Here is a 19,902-nt window from a genome sequence, read left to right as displayed (position 1 = left end):
CGATTATCAAATAATTGCTTTAAAAAAAAATTCTTCTGAGAATTAAACAATAATCCAGTAAAATGATTTATGATATTTGGGCTAAATGTTACAACTAAAACATAAAACAATATCAAAATTTTAGCTAAATTTGATATTTTATCAACATAAATAAATAAGCATCTAAAAACTCATCAAATTGTGTACACGTTCATATAAAATAATGTTCAATTACGTGTAAAAGGAAAAACGAAATAGGAAAAAGAAAAAAGCCCTCTTGTTACTATTAGAGTTTTTTTTTTTTTTTTGTAGAAGCAGATTGGAGATAAAAGAATAAGAAAATGTACAGTGTTATTCCTTTTCAAGGAAAGAAAGGCACTTGTTATTCTTTGTTCAAATCATAATCACGTGTGTAAAATTTTATACTAACTTTATTCTCTTTGCTTTCTCTTCAAGGCATTGGATACCATCTTCGTAAATCAATCATCAAACTTAATTAACCATTGGAAATTCTGCCACACACACATTGCATCTTTTGCAGAAACGTGGGGAATTTTCCGGGATACATATGAGTGATGTAATCCAAAATTGTCATATTGATTCTGTCATTAATTACCGAGTATTCTACATATTCTTAATGCAATTGGCAGAAGAAAGTTGATTCTTGAAACACATAGAATCAATAAAGCCACAGTTCAAAATCTTTTTTTGGAAATAAAAAAGTATTAATGCTTTACAGCTTTAAAGCTAAAAATTAGGTTCTCATCCGAAATTATATTCACAGAAACAGTTTTCTCATGCGTCCAAGTCAACTGATAGAACATGATTATTTTCATTAACCTATATTTAATTCATCTAAGCAGTGTGATTTGAGAACAAAACATTAAATGCATCACCAAACTAATGTTTGATCATGTGAATGATTAGGTTTTTTTATACATAAAACTAACCTAATTAAAAAACAGGCATGTATCTTTAGCCCTTAACAGTACAAAAAAGATTGGTTTGATTCCTAATCTTTTATGTATGGAATAAATCTAATTAGGAAGCATCTAGCTATTCTTCACCCTTGTACTTTTGAAAGAAATTTGTCTTCAATGTAAGAGATACTCCTAATATCTTGCCAAAAAGAAAAAAGAAAAATGCTATTTGTATCACTTTAACACGGGGAAAATGATTTAAAAACTAATTGTATGCCTAAATGTACTTTTTTAGTTAAAAAAAGTCAAATTGCTATGCTTGGAAGCATGGGTGAATACATTCATACGAAGGGCTCTCTTCATCATAACTTGGATTTTGGAGACAAAATCCAGCAGAAAACCACATATTGCGTATTTTTCTCGGACATAACCACCATCATTGTCAACTTTTCCATGATCAAATTGTAATATGGCGTAGATATTAGTAATATAGTTGCTTTTCTTGTAGTGATCCAACATTTGCCAAATCTTCAATTTTAAAATTTATTTCATTCACTTAAATCCGGAATGTACAAACGTTTTTCTTAATAAACTCATCTGGGGGTTATTGTATATAATTGACACTAAAATTTGTCTAATGAACTTAATTTCTGAAAATTTTAGACCAGATTTCATACACTGACCACTACTTATAAAAGCCGTTATTTTTTTCAGAATCCGACGATGGGAGGACCCCCAAAAAAAAAAAGCCACTGACTTGTCATTACGGGGAGATTGAGAGAAAAATGAGTTAATCGTAGTTAAACCATTTTGAAATGGTGAGGTATCCCTTTCAATTAACTCGCTGCTTGCAGCATCCTGTTATTGCTTAATGCTTTCAATCAGAGGTTTTAAGGCCAATAAAACATCCACAATACTTGGAATCCCCTGACAAATTTACGAACCAAGTTTCTGAATTTGTATAGACTAAAATTCCACTTAACAAGGTTGTTTTATAAACAAAAAATGCCAAAACATAGATATACTGAATAATAATATATGCACAGGTCCGCTATAAAGTAGGGAAGACTTGTCATTTGTTACATGATTATGTTACAACATGTCAGCAAATTCACCAACATAGGCCTCATATGTCCTTAATCATTGGAGCCCTCGATGGGATTCAAGAGCCGTCGCAGTTCGATACAGCGAACTTCAAACCTAAGGACTAAAAAATGACAATAATAATTGGAGGTGGGGATGTGAGAGGGGAGGAGCCTATTCCTAATGAAATCAGTATTGCTTACGAGTTAAGACCTAATTCTCATTTTTCCCCTAAAATCCTATAATCTATATAGAACATAATGGTTACAGATAATTCCAACACAAGAAGGAGCTACTAAGGCTTGTTAATGGAGGGAGGGAGAGCAGAAGTATATCAAAAGGGTTTTGATGCCGTTGACCCCTGAGAAAACCCATTGGCAACACCTGAGGGTTTCTTCTTGAAATTTGTTACGCTACAATGAGGACAAATATATTCCAGTCCATCTGTTTTTGCATAATCCTGCACAAGTTGTGAACGAAATATGATGAATCCTTAACATGAAGGAAAAAGGTCATGGAGTCATGAAAGTCAATTTTCTTCACACAGGATGGCATCAGACTATTCATTGGCAACAAAGATAATTAAGGCAGTACCTTAAATGCGCCAAGACCTTGCCGTCTGTCACAGCCGAAGTGGGCCCACTCGCCACATATGCCACAATTCACCCAATCCCCAGCTGCACTACTGTTGAACAGTTCAAAAATTTTAAGCAAAGATTTACACAAAATGGGAATAAGTGCGACTACTAATTGTACAGCTATTTCCACTATAGTGACATCCTCTAGTTACGGTCATGAGTCATGACAAAAGAATAAATTAGATGAAAGTTGATAACCTCAACATTCAACATGGAAGGGGGTTTTAAGAGAAAACAATCTGCATGCAATGGCAAAAAGGCAACACCATGACAAAACATGACTGAAGGAAAAGGGAGAAGAAAAACCTGTGACACAACAAGCAGCACTCTCCATCCACATCATCATGTGCTAATTCATATTCTAGAAGGTAAGTTTCATAATGCCTTTTGAGTGTATTTCCAACGCCCTGTAGAACAAGATAAATTATACAAATAGCTTTAGCTGTCACATGTTATAGCTAGTTAACATTGGGGAAAAAAATAACATCAGATCATCACATGGATTCTCAACTAGTTTCTGGAACCATTACCAAAGCTTTTTAATCAATCAAGGGACAGAAATGCAAGAAGCCCCCTTGAGCTCGAGGTGACTCGCAAATAATACACTGAACTTTCAAAATCAGAAATGAGGTCCCCAAATTTCACACTTCAGGAAATAAGTCATGCTCATTTTCCATCAACCATGTTATCTCATAAGCCACATTTTTTGGGGCCATAGTATCAAAAGCCCTTTAGGCTCTCAGCACCCTAAATCGGCCAAGCTGACACTGGGGGAGATGGGAGCTTGACACGTTGACTTCAGGAAGTTAATGGTGGCAGATAAGTTAAGTCCATTAAGATAGAATTAGACAAAAAGACCTACTTCGTCAACTGTGAATTTAATTTTTAGTTTTCAAAGTCTAGGAGTTATTTGCTTTTATGGATAACAACAAAATTAAAAGATTATAAGTCAAGAGAAAGGATACACACACACATATATTATAATCGTACAGTTGGCTAAAAGTTTTTTTGGTTCGTTTTACTAAAACAACTAAACCTAAAATTAATAAACTATTTCTCCTAAATTACAAAACCTAAATTCCAAATTAGTATTACACCATATATTAATTCGGAATCCATAATATTTCTCTTTTCACAATGCATCAATTCCAAACAATATCTTTTCTTTGGTAAATTAAAGCAGAAAAGTTGGCCAACTTAGGACACCAAATGTTAACGTACCGAGAGAGCTGGTTATAAAGGCACTTTCATTGCCTAGTGCCCCCAGCATCCAGAGAAGAGTACATACTGACAGACTAATCTCAGAAAAAAGAGACAACAATGAGATATAGACAAGGTATCAAACATACAGTCATTATATAATTCAATAAAAACTTAGTCTATTTTATCTTTTTAAGAACTAAAATCTATAATTTGAAACTTGAGGGACTAAAACCAAAATGAGAACAACTTGAAGGACCAAATATTATATCAACTCCATTTTATTAGTGTTTTGTTCTTAAAAATATTTTAAAAAAATGCAAACGTTTGTTTCCTTCTCTCAGAGAATAGCTGCTGAAGGAAGATACTGTTTTTGTTCTCTTAATTACATTACATTATCCTTATTGATTGGATAGACTTATATATATCTCATGTATATTCCCATGCGTTTAACGAAACTTTTATATGAAATGGTAATACAGAGCTTAATATATAGTGTTTTATTATTATGCTTTAGAATTGAGATGGCACATATCATGAGTATATTAATGAGATGGTACGTATGCACTTTCAAAACAATAAGTAGGAGTGTACTAATCCTATTATTCACAAAATCCTCTTAACTGAATCACATAAATTTGGAAAAAAAATTATTAAAATCAGTCAGTAATCTTAATTTTATAAAAAGAAACTTGCCATAAAATTCTATAGAGTCAAGTATTCTTCTTCGTAATAAGAGAAAGAGAGACAGAGTTATAATTATGAAAGATATATGTTTGAAATAATTAATTTGAATCCTGTTAAGAATTAATAAGGAACAAAATTGGCTCTAAGGGGTATAGTGGTGTCGCTAAAAGAGGTAGTGAAGATAGGCATTGCGAGCAAGCCAATCAATGCATTTATTCGCTTTCTTGAAAGCAGAATTGAAGATATAACACCAATGGAAGTTGGTCTAATAAAAGAAAATAGTCCTTCACAATAGAACGAACAAAGGTTCAAATTCGTACCAGGAGAAATACCTACATCTAGTGGTAGATAGTACTTTGAATAGAATTGTCTCTAATAAGAGAATACTTATGAGTAGGAAAAAAAATTGAAGGTATAACAATCGAATATTATACATGACTAGTGGGTCAGTTTATACTACTATCACTGATCATTAACGTAAGTTCTAGTTTATAATTCAAATTGAATTACAAACTAGATCTTATATTAAGTATTAGGAGAGGCATATATAACAAAACATTTGCATTATTCTAACAACGTATGTAGATAAGGAGGGATGTGCCTCATTCAAAGTTGTGTTAGGAGTATAACTTAGCAGTTTTCAGTCATGGAATATATTTTGCTGCCTCTAATAATAAGGTTCCATTCTCAGCGCGCAGTGGTGAAACATCCATGATCCAACACCTACTCCTCTTCGTTATTAATTACTTGTTGCTTTCATGTTTGACTATACCTATTATATACACATGTTTCCTTATGCTCATTCGTTTTTTAAACTTTTCAACCCTTTCATTGTACCTAGCTACCTAAAACTAGGACTGCATATGGGCAGGGCAGGGCAGGGCAGAACTCTGGCCCGATGCCCAGCCCGAAGAATAAACGGGCTGAAAAATGCAACATGTTGTCCGGTCCTGGCCATGAAAAGCCCTGTTAAATTCGGGCTAGGCAAATGCGGCTGGGCTAGGCGGGCTTTTATGCCAACAAGTCAATATATTATATTAATTAACTAATTATTTATGTCTTTCTAAATAATCTAATGTAACTTTATATTAAAATGGCAACTTGGCCTTAATTTTGTTATTACTAATTAATATACTATGAAACTACTTTTTGTAGTAGCTAGGAAGAGTGGAATATGACAAAAAAAAAATTGTTTGTATATTTTATTAAACTTAATTGTTTTTCTAGTTTCTAACTCTCAAAATCATTCAAAAATAAATAAGTATAATGAACACTGAATATTGATGCAATAATATATTTGATTCAGGAAATAAATATGAGGCAAAAAATATATATATAAATAAAATTATATATATTTTTGTAGGCAGGGCCAAATGAGCAGGGCAGCATACTGTGCCCAATGTCTAGCCCTGCCCAACAAGTTGCCCAACCCAAACATGTCTAATAGTTCTTTTGGACCATTCTTTTTAAGGCGGATTGGGCTTTTTTTGGGGGCTTGAGCAGGCATAGCAAGCAAATGAGCTTCATGAACACCCTTACCTAATACTTTTTATTCCTTCTCCTTAGGGGTTTTCTTTTTCCGAAAAAAGGATCAACAGGATACAACCTATACAAATAATAGCCTAGCAGCATCATTATAACAACAAAACCCTCTTATTATCCGTGGAATTCGCTATACAGATTGCATCATATCATTGTACTTTATTAATAGTCAAATTTTTTTGTATGTTAACCAAAAAGTCTTACTCTATAACTTATTGAGTATTTTTCTTGGATCTTTCTCTACCTCTTTCTAAAAAACTCCATACTAAATCTAATTTACCCTCTTCTTCACCTCAAATGATTTTCTTACGTTTTCTTATCAACAGACATCATGTCAACCCTTTCTTTCGAATATTTTTCTTTTAATATAACTACGCATTCGTCTCAAAGAAATTAAATTGTATGCTGCAAAATACATATGCATTAATTCATCAAAAAGGAATAACAAAAAGAAGTTATTATGATCCTTTTCTGCCAACCATATAAAAGTATATATTTATATAGAGATTTTGCGATTTACTACGGAATAATACATATGTAATGTGTTTATATTCATGCTCTAGTCTTGCACTACTTATTTGCTCATAACATAGCAGACGGCTAGTTTCTCAAGGTGACGAAGGAAGTCTATAGATAACTATGGAAGTGTTAAGAGCCACAGATACAGAATCCAAGAATTTGATAGGTTCATGTCACTTGTTAGCCTAATCAAGTTTGGTTTGAGTGAGTTTATTATGTGCGTTGGACAGATACTTGTTCCTCAGCTCAGCAACGTCAGTATCTCCGACGTGATTCTCAGGAATCCAGTTTCCGGTCTTTGGATCTCTCATCCAAAACGCTCTCTCTTTCGCACCGCCAACACCGCTCACTGTCTGATCTCCGGCGTCCTTCCTGGCCGCCGTCTCAGCTGCCCCCATCCTCCCATTCTCCGCCGCAACTCTGCAACATCTCCTGCTGCACCATTGACAATATACATATATATATCTTCAGTATACGCAAGAAGCTATATAAACACGAACGCATATAAATAAGGAAGGAGATATAATAGAGATCGCCGGGAGACAAAACCTGATGAGAAGGAGAAGTGGGCTGGCAGAAATCTTAGCCATATTATTATGAAGGAAGAAGTTCTGGTCAGTTTGGAAGTTGCAGAGAATGGAGTTTATAAATAAGCTCATCGCGAAGTATAGGTTTCCAGCTGTCATTCGTAGCTAAAATGCACATGCTAAAAATTAATATTAAAAATTTTGTGGATAAGACCTTGATTAGATTCGGTCATGTGTCTGCGGGCAGATTCTCTAAATACACAAGATTTGGTCTTTCTGTAATTATGTTTTTGTGGGCTGATTCCCTGTTGAAATTGAAACAGATTTTGTCTTTCGGTTTGTGGGAAGGTTAAAGCATGCATGATTAATTAACTAACTTGATCAAATTCCCAAAAAAATGATTAATGAATTTTTAATCACAGCATTTATGAATATAACTGTAAGAGATGTAATTTCTTTTTCCAATTGTACACTTATTTTTGAAGATGATGAATGAGAGAGAATAATTAGGAAAAGACATGAGAAAGAATGAGGAGAAAAAAGAAATGAGAGAGACATGCAATTAGTTGAAAATAAAAGTTAAAAAAAAACATTATATTTTTAGACAAACACAAAGTAATACTTTTATATAGAACCCATGGCTAAGAAAAACACATATATAGAACCAATCCCATGTGAGAAAATATTACTTATATATAGGATTGGGGGTACAGAAAGAAGGGATTCTTGTTCCTCACTCAAAAATTTTTTCCTCTTAGGAATAAAGCATGCATATGGTTAATTTGGAAAAATGCCTCTTCCTCACTCGAATAATACATGTAGTAGGTCTCGTTTGGTACGTAACATTAAAAAATGAGGAATAGGAATTGACATTGAAAGTGTAAAACTATATTAATTAAAAATGTGTTTAGTATGAGTAATTGTATAATACTTGGGATTAGACAAATTAAACCCATATATGTGGGATTGGAGAATATCATGAAGGGAGGTGATATTCTCCAATCATATCTGTATGAGATTGCCTAATCCCATGTGATAAGAAATCACTCATGCTAAGCATCTTTTTAACATGTTTTCAACTCCAATCCACATCCTTATCCCTCATTTTTAATATTCCGTACCAAACATAATCATAGTGTCGATTATCAAATAATTGCGTTAAAAAAAATTTCTTCTGAGAATTAAAGAATAATAATCTAGTAAAATGATTTATGATATTTTGGCTAAATGTTACAACTAAAACATAAAACAATATCAAAATTTTAGCTAAATTTGATATTTTATAAAAATAAATAAATAAGCATCTAAAAACTCATCAAATTGTGTACACTTTCATATAAAATAATGTCCAATTACGTGTAAAAGGAAAAACGAAGTAGGAAAAAGAAAAAAGCCCCTCTTGATTCTTTTTTGGGTAGAATCAGATTGGAGATAAAAGAATAAGAAAATCTACAGTGTTATTCCTTTTCAAAGAAAGAAAGTCACTTGTTATTCTTTGCTCAAATCATAATCATGTGTGTAAAATTTTATACTAACTTTATTCTCTTTGCTTTCTCTTCAAGGCATTGGATACCATCTTCGTAAATCAATAATCAAACTTAATTAACCATTGGAAATTCTGCCACACACATATTGCATCTTGTGCAGAAATGTGGGGAATTTTCCAAGATACATATGAGTGATGTAATTCAAAATTGTCATGTTGATTCTCTCATTAATTGCTGAGTATTCTACATATGCTTAATGCAATTTGGCAGAAGAAAGTTGATTCTTGAAACACATACAATCAATAAAGCCACAATTCAAAATCTTTTTTTGGAAAAAAAAAAGTATTAATGCTTTACAGCTTTAAAGCTAAAAATTAGGTTCTCATCCGAAATTATATTCACAGAAACAGTTTTCTCATGCGTCCAAGTCAACTGATAGAACATGATTATTTTCATTAACCTATATCTAATTCATCTAAGCAGTGTGATTTGAGAACAAAACATTAAATGTATCACCAAACTAATGTTTGATCATGCGAATGATTAGGTTTTTTATATATAAAACTAACCTAATTAAAAAAAACATGCATGTATCTTTAGCCCTTAACACTGCAAAAAAAGATTGGTTTGATCCCCAATCTTTTATGTATGGAATAAATCTAATTAGGAAGCATCTATCTATTCTTTGCCCTTGTAATTTTGAAAGAAATTTGTCTTCAATGTAAGAGATACTCCTAATATCTTGCCAAAAAGAAAAAAGAAAAATACTACTTGTATGAGTTTTAACACGGGGAAAATGATTTTAAAAACTAATTGTATGCCTAAATGTACTTTTTTACTTAAAAAGGTCAAATTGCCATGCTTGGAAGCATGGGTGAATGCATTCATACGAAGGGCGCTCTTCATCATAACTTGGATTTTGGAGACAAAATCCAGCAGAAAACCACATGTTGCATATTTTTCTGGGACATAACCACCATCATAGTCACCTTTTTCATGATTAAATTGTAATATGGCACAGATATTAATAATACAGTTGGTTTTCTTATAGTGATCCAACATTTGCCAAACCTTCAATTTTAAAATTTATTCCACTCACTTAAATCCGGAAACGTCCAAACGTGTTGCTTGATAAACTTATTTGGTGGTTATTGTATATAATTGACTCTAAAATTTGTCCAATGACTTTAATTTCTGAAAATTTTAGACGAGATTTCACATGCTGACCGCTACTTACAGAAGTCATTGTTTTGCTCAGAATTCGAAACGACGTAGGGACCCCCCCCCCCCAAAAAAAAAAAAAGCACCAACTTGTCATGGCGGGGAGATTGAGAAAAAAATTGAGTTAATCGGAGTTAAACCATTTTGAAGGAGTGAGGTATCTCTTTCAATTAACTCGCTGCTTGCAGCATCCTGTTATCTCTTTCAATCAGAGGTTTTAGGGCCAATAAAACATTCACAATACTTGGAATCTCCTGACAAATTTACGAACCAAGTTTCTGAATTTGTATAGACTAAAATTCCACTTAACAAGGTTGTTTTATAGACAAAAAATGCCAAAACATAGATATACTGAATAATAATATATGCACAGGTCCGCTATAAAGTAGGGAAGACTTGTCATTTGTTACATGATTATGTTACAACATGTCAGCAAATTCACCAACATAGGCCTCATATGTCCTTAATCATTGGAGCCCTTGATGGGATTCAAGAGCCGTCGCAGTTCGATACAGCGAACTTCAAACCTAAGGACTAAAAAATGACAATAATAATTGGAGGTGGGGATGTGAGAGGGGAGGAGCCTATTCCTAATGAAATCAGTATTGCTTAAGAGTTAAGACCTAATTCTCATTTTTCCCCTAAAATCCTATAATCTATATAGAACATAATGGTTACAGATAATTCCAACACAAGAAGGAGCTAGTAAGGCTTGTTAATGGAGGGAGGGAGAGCAGAAGTATATCAAAAGGGTTTTGATGCCGTTGACCCCTGAGAAAACCCATTGGCAACACCTGAGGGTTTCTTCTTGAAATTTGTTACGCTACAATGAGGACAAATATATTCCAGTCCATCTGTTTTTGCATAATCCTGCACAAGTTGTGAACGAAATATGATGAATCCTTAACATGAAGGAAAAAGGTCATGAAGTCATGAAAGTCAATTTTCTTCACACAGGATGGCATCAGACTATTCATTGGCAACAAAGATAATTAAGGCAGTACCTTAAATGCGCCAAGACCTTGCCGTCTGTCACAGCCGAAGTGGGCCCACTCGCCACATATGCCACAATTCACCCAATCCCCAGCTGCACTACTGTTGAACAGTTCAAAAATTTTAAGCAAAGATTTACACAAAATGGGAATAAGTGCGACTACTAATTGTACAGCTATTTCCACTATAGTGACATCCTCTAGTTACGGTCATGAGTCATGACAAAAGAATAAATTAGATGAAAGCTGATAACCTCAACATTCAACATGGAAGGGGGTTTTAAGAGAAAACAATCTGCATGCAATGGCAAAAAGGCAACACCATGACAAAACATGACTGAAGGAAAAGGGAGAAGAAAAACCTGTGACACAACAAGCAGCACTCTCCATCCACATCATCATGTGCTAATTCATATTCTAGAAGGTAAGTTTCATAATGCCTTTTGAGTGTATTTCCAACGCCCTGTAGAACAAGATAAATTATACAAATAGCCTTAGTTAACACTGGGGGAAAAAAATAACATCAGATCATCACATGGATTCTCAACTAGTTTCTGGAACCATTACAAAAGCTTTTTAATTAATCAAGGGACAGAAATGCAAGAAGCCCCCTTGAACTTTAGGTGACTCAAATAATACACTGAACTTTCAAAATCAGAAATGAGGTCCCCAAATTTCACACTTCAGGAAATAAGTCATGTTCATTTTCCATCAACCATGTTATCTCATAAGCCACATTTTTCGGGGCCATAGTATCAAAAGCCCTTTAGGCTCCCAGCACCCTAAATTGGCCAAGCTGACACTGGGGGAGATGGGAGCTTGTCACGTTGACTTCAGGAAGTTAATGGTGGCAGATAAGTTAAGTCCATTAAGATAAAGTTAGACAAAAAGACCTACTTCCTCAACTGTGAATTTAATTTCTAGTTTTCAAAGTCCAGGAGTTATTTGCTTACACGGATAGTAATAAAATTAAAATTAAAAAATTATAAGTCAAGAGAAAGGATACACACATATACATATTATAATCGTACAGTTGCTAAAAGTTTTTTTTGTTCATTTTACTAAAACAACTAAACCTAAAATTAATAAACCATTTATCCTAAATTACAAAACCTAAAATTTCAAATTAGTACTACACCGTATATTAATTCGAAATCCATAATATTTCTCTTTTCACAATGCATCAATTCCACACAATATCTTCTCCTTGGTAAAGCACAAAAGTTGGCCAACTTAGGACATCAAATGTTAACGTACCAAGAGATCTGGTTATAAAGGCACTTTCATTGCCTATTGCCCCCAGCATCCAGAGAAGAGTACATACTGACAGACTAATCTTAGAAAAAGAGACAACAATGAGATATAGACGAGGTATCAAACATACAGTCATTCTATTGGTGGTTGTGTAATTGCGCATCTTTGAGAAGATTTGTCCTTTCCAATTGATGCCATTACCAACATGGAATCCTCCCCTGGTAACCACCTAAGAAACAACAAATAAATTTATCAACAGGCTGACCAGATCTGCTGAGCAATGTCAGCATCGAAAGTCAAAGCCCCAATTGCTCACCTCTTTATACAAGTTGTAGAGATCAAGCCGTTTCCCATTGAGAATTGCATCAGGAAACTCAGCAAGCCCTCCTTGAGGAATTAATCGACTATGTCCCCGAAGCATTAGAAACTCCATGACATCTTTCAAAAATTCCTCCTATGAAGAACAGTGATTTATTAGAAATCCTGTACAAGGTTCTTAATATTATACCATAAGAACATCTGAATTCTGAATACTGCCAACTGATCTAGTCTAAAATTCTTGTTCATCACAAGGTGATAGAAGGGTGTCAACTATAAAACTTTCACCTCACATGGCTAAGTACTCAATCAAATTCTATTTCAGATATAGCCTTAATTCTTTCCCTTTTTCCAAATTAGGGGGGCTCATTGAAGAGTAATGTAACTCAGGCTTTACTGTTCTATCTCTTTGAATAACCGGTCACAAGCATTAAGAAAATCTCCATCAGCATATCACTTTTCATCTAAATCTCAGCCAGTGCCGGAGTATTAGATTGCAACATAAAAGTATACCCAAACAATATGAACAGTTGTATTACAGGAAAGAGTCAAAGAATTCACCTCAGAGCAAGTTTGGATCTGGCCTCGGCCACAACCATGTTTTTTCAAGGGCAGTGGGTTCAAGGAAATAATCTGCTTAGACTGAGCTGAGCCTGAAAATGACCTTCTCTGTGTTGCAGAACTTGAACCAGTAGTACTGCGCTTTGCAGGAACGACAAGTGGTAAACTAGCTTCAACTTGAGCACCATCATAGCCATCTGTCTCAGAAGGTCCAGAAAAGAGCGTCATTCTGTGGCGATGAACATGAGGGATGGGCCTCATTGCAGACACTTTTAATCTCTGCCTAGCGGGAGTTAAGGATGTGCCAATTCCATTCACCATTTTTGTATCCTTTTCCTCTTCGTCTACTTTTTGGATAGTACCCTGCCCGGTTAAAGCTCCATCTTGAAGGCCAGGGCTTGCCTCTTGACTTGGCTCACACCTTTTTCTGGTAGGAGGGGGTGGTTTCAACCATCCAGGGGGGTTGCTGAAAATGACTTTGTCCGCATCACTATCTTTCTCTTGACTATGATAAAAGAAAAGCAGGCGCTCAGCATCATCTTTCTCGAATGAAGCAATAGGCAACCCCTGAATGCTAGCAATCCCAACTGCAACTAAACCTCGATAAGTAATATCAGGAGCTAGCTGTCTCAATACCTGAAGGTTGAGTCAAAAAATTATCAGCAGAATACATGATAAATAAAGAGGAGACAGCCCGTTTTCCCTACAATTAAGCTCCAGTTCCTATAGTGTAAGAACTTCAACATTACATTTAACTGAATATCCAGCTGTTTGTGAAGAAAAACCCTCCTACCCTTCCAATAATTTTCATATTCAGCAATACAAACACCCAACTGTGTTGAACACCAAAGTTCTCATTAAAGTTACATTTCATGGGTAAAGGAGCGAACAGATTGATGCTAGGAGGACCCAGATTGACAGTCAGTCAAGAGATTGATATCAAATATCAGCCCATTGAAATGCTATAGCAATCCTCATTTGAAAGGAACAGGGTTGATGATAGAAAAAGCAGAAGTACATTTATACTACCAGCCTAGAAGTCACCCTCCTGATATGACTTCCCCAATGAAATTTCAACATATCAGCATCATTCACTTTTAGTCTATTGGTTGCAATATTTAGCTTTAGCTACTAGGGAGACCAAAATTCAATGATGTGAGAGCATATTAGTATTGTTCCATTTTTGTATGCAGGACCTTTGTATCATCATTTAGGTGTCAAAGTTTCAGAGCTCAGTTTCATATAAACTGAAAGATGGAATATCTACATTTAATTGAAGTAATGGTCCGGAACCTAAATACCTAGTTGGCATGCAGAACTGAATTGATTAAACAAGTATTCACTAATTCAGCATGGCAAAATAAACTTGACCAAATGAGTCAAATGGGCATGCGTACTACCAACGCAAATACAGAGAATATGGGGCAGAAAAGCAATTATTTATCTTTTAAATCCATGTGAGAGTGATTAACATAAGAGATAAAGGTCCAGAGGAAATACTACTAATGTAATCAATCCTAACAGAGAACTTGACATCAGAAGCATTGTAAGTAGGGTGATCTGATTGGCAGGAAGAATATATTCATATTCCAGATTTCATCTTTGCACAGGAACCAACCAAAATTAGAGGACAACTTCTCAACTACTTAAGCTCCCCCTCCAGTCATATCAACCCTCGGAATCCTTGCTTCATTATGTCAAATCCTCAATGGAGCTTTGTTTCACATAGTTATTGAAGAAAAAGTTCAATATTAAGAACTTTCTCTATCATCAAATCAAACAAAGCCATGTTGCTTCTTTACTGTAAGCAAGTTAAATAACAATTCAATTCTTTTTAAGCCAAACCAACTATGCAAATACATGTGCACAATTACCACCACTATATTTGATATAGAAGAAGAACCTTAACGAGTACCAAGTAAAAAACTAGCAAGAAGGCGTATTTCAATCAATGCTACTAAATTACTTTAAGAAAAAAGACCCACAGATAACCTTTTGAGATAAAGAGAGGGAAAAAGATAGTAAAGAATAAAACCTGCGAAGCCCATAGAGGAAGCTTCATGCAAACTTCAAATACAGCTGCTCCACAAGCAATTGAGGCAGATCTACGAGGTTCAGAGACATGCTGTTTGTTTCCCTCGGCCATTTGGGCACGAACTAGTTGACTCTTCTCAATTATCTCATTTTTTATATGATTCTCCAATAACTATAAACAGAAAGGTCAGGGAATAAGAATCCGAAAGTTTGATCTAGTCAATGTTACTTGCACACTTCATATCTAGAATTAACTTACACCACAATTTTGAACTGTGCATTTGATATAAAAAAATAGTTGATAGTTGACGGTTGATTTAGACAGTTTATATAAAAGAGGAATTGTTTGAGAAGAATTTTCAAGCCACAATTAAAATTTAATATTTACCCAGAGGGAAATAAGAACTACCTCCCTAAGCACTTGAAAAAGTATGTGTGTTACGTAAGATTGATGTTTAAAACATTTCTAGCTTCAGCAATGCAAGTTCACCACAATACTTGGAAAATACCTGATCATTGAAGCAAGTTTGAGCACTACCAGACACCAAAAGTGAGATGTGGGCTGAACTACAAGTTGATATATCACATCGCATGGTCACAACTCCTCGAGAAAAAGTGGCCGCTTGAAGAGGTGGTGGAGGAGCACTGTGACAGGAGAAAAAGGCCTCAATATATTACTGGATGTCAATGCATGACCAGCAGTCTTTTGAAAACAGAGCAATTTTTTCCCAAAAATAAATAAATAAATGCTTACTACCCTTCTGGTCTATCTAGTTTCATGAAAGTTTAATTATATTGCCCTAGTCCAGACAACGTTCTTGACCTAGTGGTTTCCAAATTGACCGAGTATGATGCCATCTCGATATCAGCAACATTGGCTGACAATAACAGTAATCTCTTTCTGCTGAAATGGATATAGCACGGCACAATCCACATCAATAATGACAGTATCACGTTAGGGCATACTGGCAGAGGGGACTAATTCCTTGGTAGCACTAGCATTAATTTGGAAATTTTGGGGGTCTCAACAACAGTAAGTTTTATTCCACTGAGTGAGATTGGCTATGAGTTACACACCACCATTGTATTCTATCAACAACCAACTCTCTAAATATATCATTTACCAATAGGTCCCATTTGATAACTTCATCGAGTACCCTGCTTGATCTCCCTCTACCTCTCTTTCTAGGGCTAAACACCATCTGCTCAACCCTCCTCACCAGCATCTTGCTAAGCATATGGAGGTTTTTTTTTTTTTTTTTTTTTTTGGGGGAGGGGCAGGGGTGTTAAAATATATTTCCGCAAGGAAGACTGGTGATTATACCCCTACTCAACCCCCCCCCCCAAAAAAAAAAAAACAACCAACAAAAAAAAGAAGATAGGAAATCATCCCACGTGTAATTATTAGGCATAAACATGATAGTGACGTACCTAAACTTGCCATGGAGTTTGCTCCCCCGTATCTGAAAAGATAAGAGAAGAAAATGAAAAAGCTGCCTACTTAAGGAAAAATTTTGACAAGCAGCTATAAGACAAAATAACAAATACAGGCCACTAGAATGATGAAGGCAATTATCAAGGATCCTTAAAATGCCTCTACTGAGAGACTGCTATGTTGAATAATGAGTAAAACAAATGCAACTTGACCTAGGATAAGAAATGATTATCTGCATGCAAAAATAGTGATCATAGGGCTTTCACTGAAATGAATGCAATAAGTAGAAAAAGAAATCAAGTTCATGCATACAAAAAACAGAAAAAGTTGATTAGACTATAGGAGAGATAATCAAACATACCTCAATGGTTAAGAGTGCTTTGAGTCCATCCTCCAATGACCTCAATAGTGACTCATCCTGGGAAAATAACAAGAGAAGGGGAAAAGGCACATAAGTAATTGAGGGAAATCAGGTGCATCTGGCATACAAATTCACATCATGTAAGTACAAAAAAGCGAGCTCAAATAAGGCTATAGTAAGCATGCATCTCAGGATCTTACCACAACTGAAGGCGAACCACAGATGAGAAATCTCAAGCTCACTTCATCATCATGTATCTTTATAGCAGGAAGACTGCCTGAGGAACTTTCCTCATCATCTTCACACACCTCAGGAGGGTCAATACTGATTTGAAGACAATCTCCAAGGAGGTGCGGCCCTCTATTGTCACTAGAATCAAGTTTCTCACCAGGAAGGACTTGATTGTTATGAACACAATAAAACTCAAAAGAAGCACGGGCAAGGTGAAAGGCATCCCATGTATGCGTAGAAGAGCTGCAATTAATGCCATTAAAAACATGAAATATAAGTAACGTATTAAATTTCTAAACAAACCCACTCATGTCGGGAAAAATGGAAGAAGCACATGCAAACATTAAAACATGCATGCATGCATATAAATATGTATGTATGTATGCATGTATGTACATACGTCCACACACACACGCACGCACACAATCCAACTAGACTTCTTGCTTTATCTTCTCTGACACAGAGAAACAAGTAATATCTTCACAAGTTCTGACAATTCCACGATACAAATTTAAAAACAAATGATAAATTAAATATGCATGCATTGAATGACATGAAACATAAAAATTCAAAAGTTTATACTTCAAAGATTCCAGAGTTAGACATTCCTTTCATAGATGGAGAACTAAAACAATCATCAAATATGTATACAGTATATGTCCTCTCAAGTCGGTGCCTATCAATTGATCAACTACCACAAGCATCCACTGTAGTGACACAAGACTTTGGACATATATAGTCACTGAAAATGGAACCAACCGAATACTAGCTTAATTCCAGATAAATGGTACCATACCTCCGCACCACTGAAAGAAATGCATGACGAAAATGGCAGGCAGCATAACAAGAAAAGGTATTTTTCCAATAAATCACATATGCAACTCCCTGCAAGGTCAAATATCCAAAATGAATTTTCGTTCCACGTCAAATTCTCAAAATGCAAGGGAGTCTAGAAACCGCAAAGCCCAATTAGTTCAATCACCAAGTGACATTAGTTTTGGAAGCTGTAAGCGTTGTTGCCCAGCAACCAGGATACAAGTACCTTAAGATGAAGAGTTTCTGCCAAATTTTCCCCATTCGGGATTTCCAAGTATACCTGCAGATATTTTTCATGGAAAAAAATATCCATCAAATTGAATACCACCAGCTTTGCCAGTTCAAGGATGACATTTAAGCCTTATTACTGTAAAGAAAAGAATAGATTATATACATTTAAACAGTGAGGAAGTAAGGGGGCAGCATTAGACCACGATAGTACGATCAACATGAGCTAATATCTTGGGCAATATGTCTCAAGATAAATAAATTAAAAGAAAAATCTTATAATCATATTTTCTCTAAATTTAAGAAATCATTCAACCACCAAGCTTTCCTAGTTTCCTCCAAGTTCAATTTTCACATAATCAAAAGCTTCTACGCAGCACAACTGATCAAGGTAATCTAAGGTTTCTTTTGATCTTCATACTTCGTGACAATGAAATTCCTATTGTTTCGTCCTTTTGACCACAAACTATGGTAGTTAATACTCCCATTTCATATAGTAGATTTAGAAGTTCGCAATGGCATGTTAACAATTTGCATTGCAATATAGAAAGTAGCAATTTTACATGCTCCCCCTTTTGCTTTTGATAACACATCCAAAATCCAAACACATGCCCCGTCAGCCAGAATTATATGAAAAGAACAAAGAATTTACTTGGTTTTGATTTGAGAATACATACAGCTGTCGGCAATGTGGGACCAAAGAGCTCTGATATAGCTTCAGGGGTGGCCAATTCTTCGCCTTGCCAAACCAAAGAACCAACTTCATCATTTGCAAGCTGTTCTCCTTGTAAATATACAAAATTTGGCTGATAAGACTCGAGAACTTTTCGAAACTGTTCTTTTTCCGGATTGTTTAGAGTTTGAACCTGCATTACCGGCTAACCATTGTTAAAGAAACAACGAGAACTAAAGCAAAACATAACCCATAATTGAAAGGAGGGAGAGAATTTAGCACCTCCAGACGCCCTGAAGAAGCTAACTCGGGAAAAGGATATTTGAGCTGATTCTGAGTGAGTTTCTTGTCGACCTCATGCTCAACGCCTTTGCCACATGTGACGGCAAGTAGACTACAAGTATGTTTGGGAATTCCTCCAGGATGAAACATCATGCAAGCAGCACCACCAAAGGAACAAAAACGACAAAGGTCGACAATCTTCGATTTGGCGAATTACACCAAGTGTAGGATATGGAAGTATTTCAAGATTCTAATGGCCCGTCGGAGCAAATCAAACACCAGTTAAACAACGGAACATCTCATTATAGGGACCCGATGGTGTGAAGTAGGAACAGTGAGAGTAGAAAACTCGGGGGGAAATTGCAACTCTGCAAACCCTAACACGATGGAGGTAGAACAGGATCGCAGAGACAGGAAAAAGAAGAACAAAGCCACATCTTCCTCAGTTCTTCAGCAGTCTAAAATCCAAATCTAAACGCATCGTCCTAGTACAAAACCTTTTTGGTATTTCAAGTTTTTCATTGATTGATGTTTTTCGGGCTCAATTGAGCCCAATACATGATGAATCCTTACATTGCGATCACATTCATATCTATTCATCTTTCTCAGCGTCTTTTCGCTTTTTTTTTTTTCCCAAAATATTGGTTGATCAGTCTTTTTGTTTGAATCGGAATGTTTCACTAGTTCAATTCCAATCTGTACCAAGTGTAACTAACGGGTTTTTGGTTAGAGGAAGGAAGGTTATGGACTTTGGCTAGACCAAGGGAGGGGGGTATAGGAGTTACGTTAATAATTGCTGCTTGGGGTACGAGAGGAGAATGAGACCTAAAAGGTTAAAAAATAATACCATAATACTTAATATAAGATATAGTTTGACTTTCAATTTTATTTTAAATATAATATATCGATCTATT

General features: G+C 35.3%; 3 protein-coding genes across 3 annotated transcripts; all 3 read right to left on the bottom strand.

Annotated features, from left to right (window-relative positions):
• Window positions 1–2,284: 2,284 nt before the first annotated feature.
• LOC114711941 (AT-rich interactive domain-containing protein 4-like) lies at window positions 2,285–3,975 on the bottom strand. The gene is made up of 4 exons (XM_028896377.1): window positions 3,970–3,975; window positions 2,927–3,027; window positions 2,577–2,667; window positions 2,285–2,442 (listed from the first exon to the last, which is right to left on the bottom strand). The coding sequence occupies exons 1-4, from the start codon at window positions 3,973–3,975 to the stop codon at window positions 2,317–2,319; spliced, it is 324 nt and encodes a 107-aa protein (XP_028752210.1). The 3' UTR covers window positions 2,285–2,316.
• A 2,759-nt stretch (window positions 3,976–6,734) lies between these two features.
• On the bottom strand, window positions 6,735–7,175 carry LOC114711942 (protein SENESCENCE-ASSOCIATED GENE 21, mitochondrial-like). The gene is made up of 2 exons (XM_028896378.1): window positions 7,118–7,175; window positions 6,735–7,003 (listed from the first exon to the last, which is right to left on the bottom strand). The coding sequence occupies exons 1-2, from the start codon at window positions 7,156–7,158 to the stop codon at window positions 6,754–6,756; spliced, it is 291 nt and encodes a 96-aa protein (XP_028752211.1). The 5' UTR covers window positions 7,159–7,175; the 3' UTR covers window positions 6,735–6,753.
• A 2,927-nt stretch (window positions 7,176–10,102) lies between these two features.
• LOC114711931 (AT-rich interactive domain-containing protein 4-like) lies at window positions 10,103–19,586 on the bottom strand. Its single transcript, XM_028896366.1, has 15 exons — window positions 18,989–19,586; window positions 18,711–18,899; window positions 18,032–18,085; window positions 17,786–17,874; window positions 16,959–17,232; window positions 16,759–16,815; window positions 16,394–16,425; window positions 15,472–15,607; window positions 14,964–15,134; window positions 12,929–13,564; window positions 12,366–12,503; window positions 12,180–12,278; window positions 11,158–11,258; window positions 10,808–10,898; window positions 10,103–10,673 (listed from the first exon to the last, which is right to left on the bottom strand). Exons 1-15 carry the CDS (start codon window positions 19,139–19,141, stop codon window positions 10,548–10,550), a joined length of 2,346 nt encoding a protein of 781 aa, XP_028752199.1. The 5' UTR covers window positions 19,142–19,586; the 3' UTR covers window positions 10,103–10,547.
• Between the last annotated feature and the right edge of the window lie 316 nt (window positions 19,587–19,902).

The sequence above is a fragment of the Neltuma alba genome, unplaced genomic scaffold (assembly GCF_004799145.2).
Source record: "Neltuma alba isolate B1F8T4 unplaced genomic scaffold, ASM479914v2 tig00011322_pilon, whole genome shotgun sequence".
Classification (NCBI taxonomy): Eukaryota; Viridiplantae; Streptophyta; class Magnoliopsida; order Fabales; family Fabaceae; genus Neltuma; species Neltuma alba.
This window is presented reverse-complemented; position numbering and strand designations above follow the sequence as displayed.

Coding starts and splice junctions, on each gene's coding strand:
- LOC114711941 (XM_028896377.1), bottom strand. Junction 2,668..2,926: donor TGCTGCTTGTTGTGTCACAG/GTTTTTCTTCTC, acceptor ACTGTTCAACAG/TAGTGCAGCTGGGGATTGGG. Junction 2,443..2,576: donor AAGGTCTTGGCGCATTTAAG/GTACTGCCTTAA, acceptor CAACTTGTGCAG/GATTATGCAAAAACAGATGG.
- LOC114711942 (XM_028896378.1), bottom strand. CDS start 7,158: ATGGCTAAGATTTCTGCCAGCCCACTTCTCCTTCTCATCAG. Junction 7,004..7,117: donor CCACTTCTCCTTCTCATCAG/GTTTTGTCTCCC, acceptor TCAATGGTGCAG/CAGGAGATGTTGCAGAGTTG.
- LOC114711931 (XM_028896366.1), bottom strand. CDS start 19,141: ATGATGTTTCATCCTGGAGGAATTCCCAAACATACTTGTAGTCTACTT. Junction 10,899..11,157: donor TGCTGCTTGTTGTGTCACAG/GTTTTTCTTCTC, acceptor ACTGTTCAACAG/TAGTGCAGCTGGGGATTGGG. Junction 10,674..10,807: donor AAGGTCTTGGCGCATTTAAG/GTACTGCCTTAA, acceptor CAACTTGTGCAG/GATTATGCAAAAACAGATGG.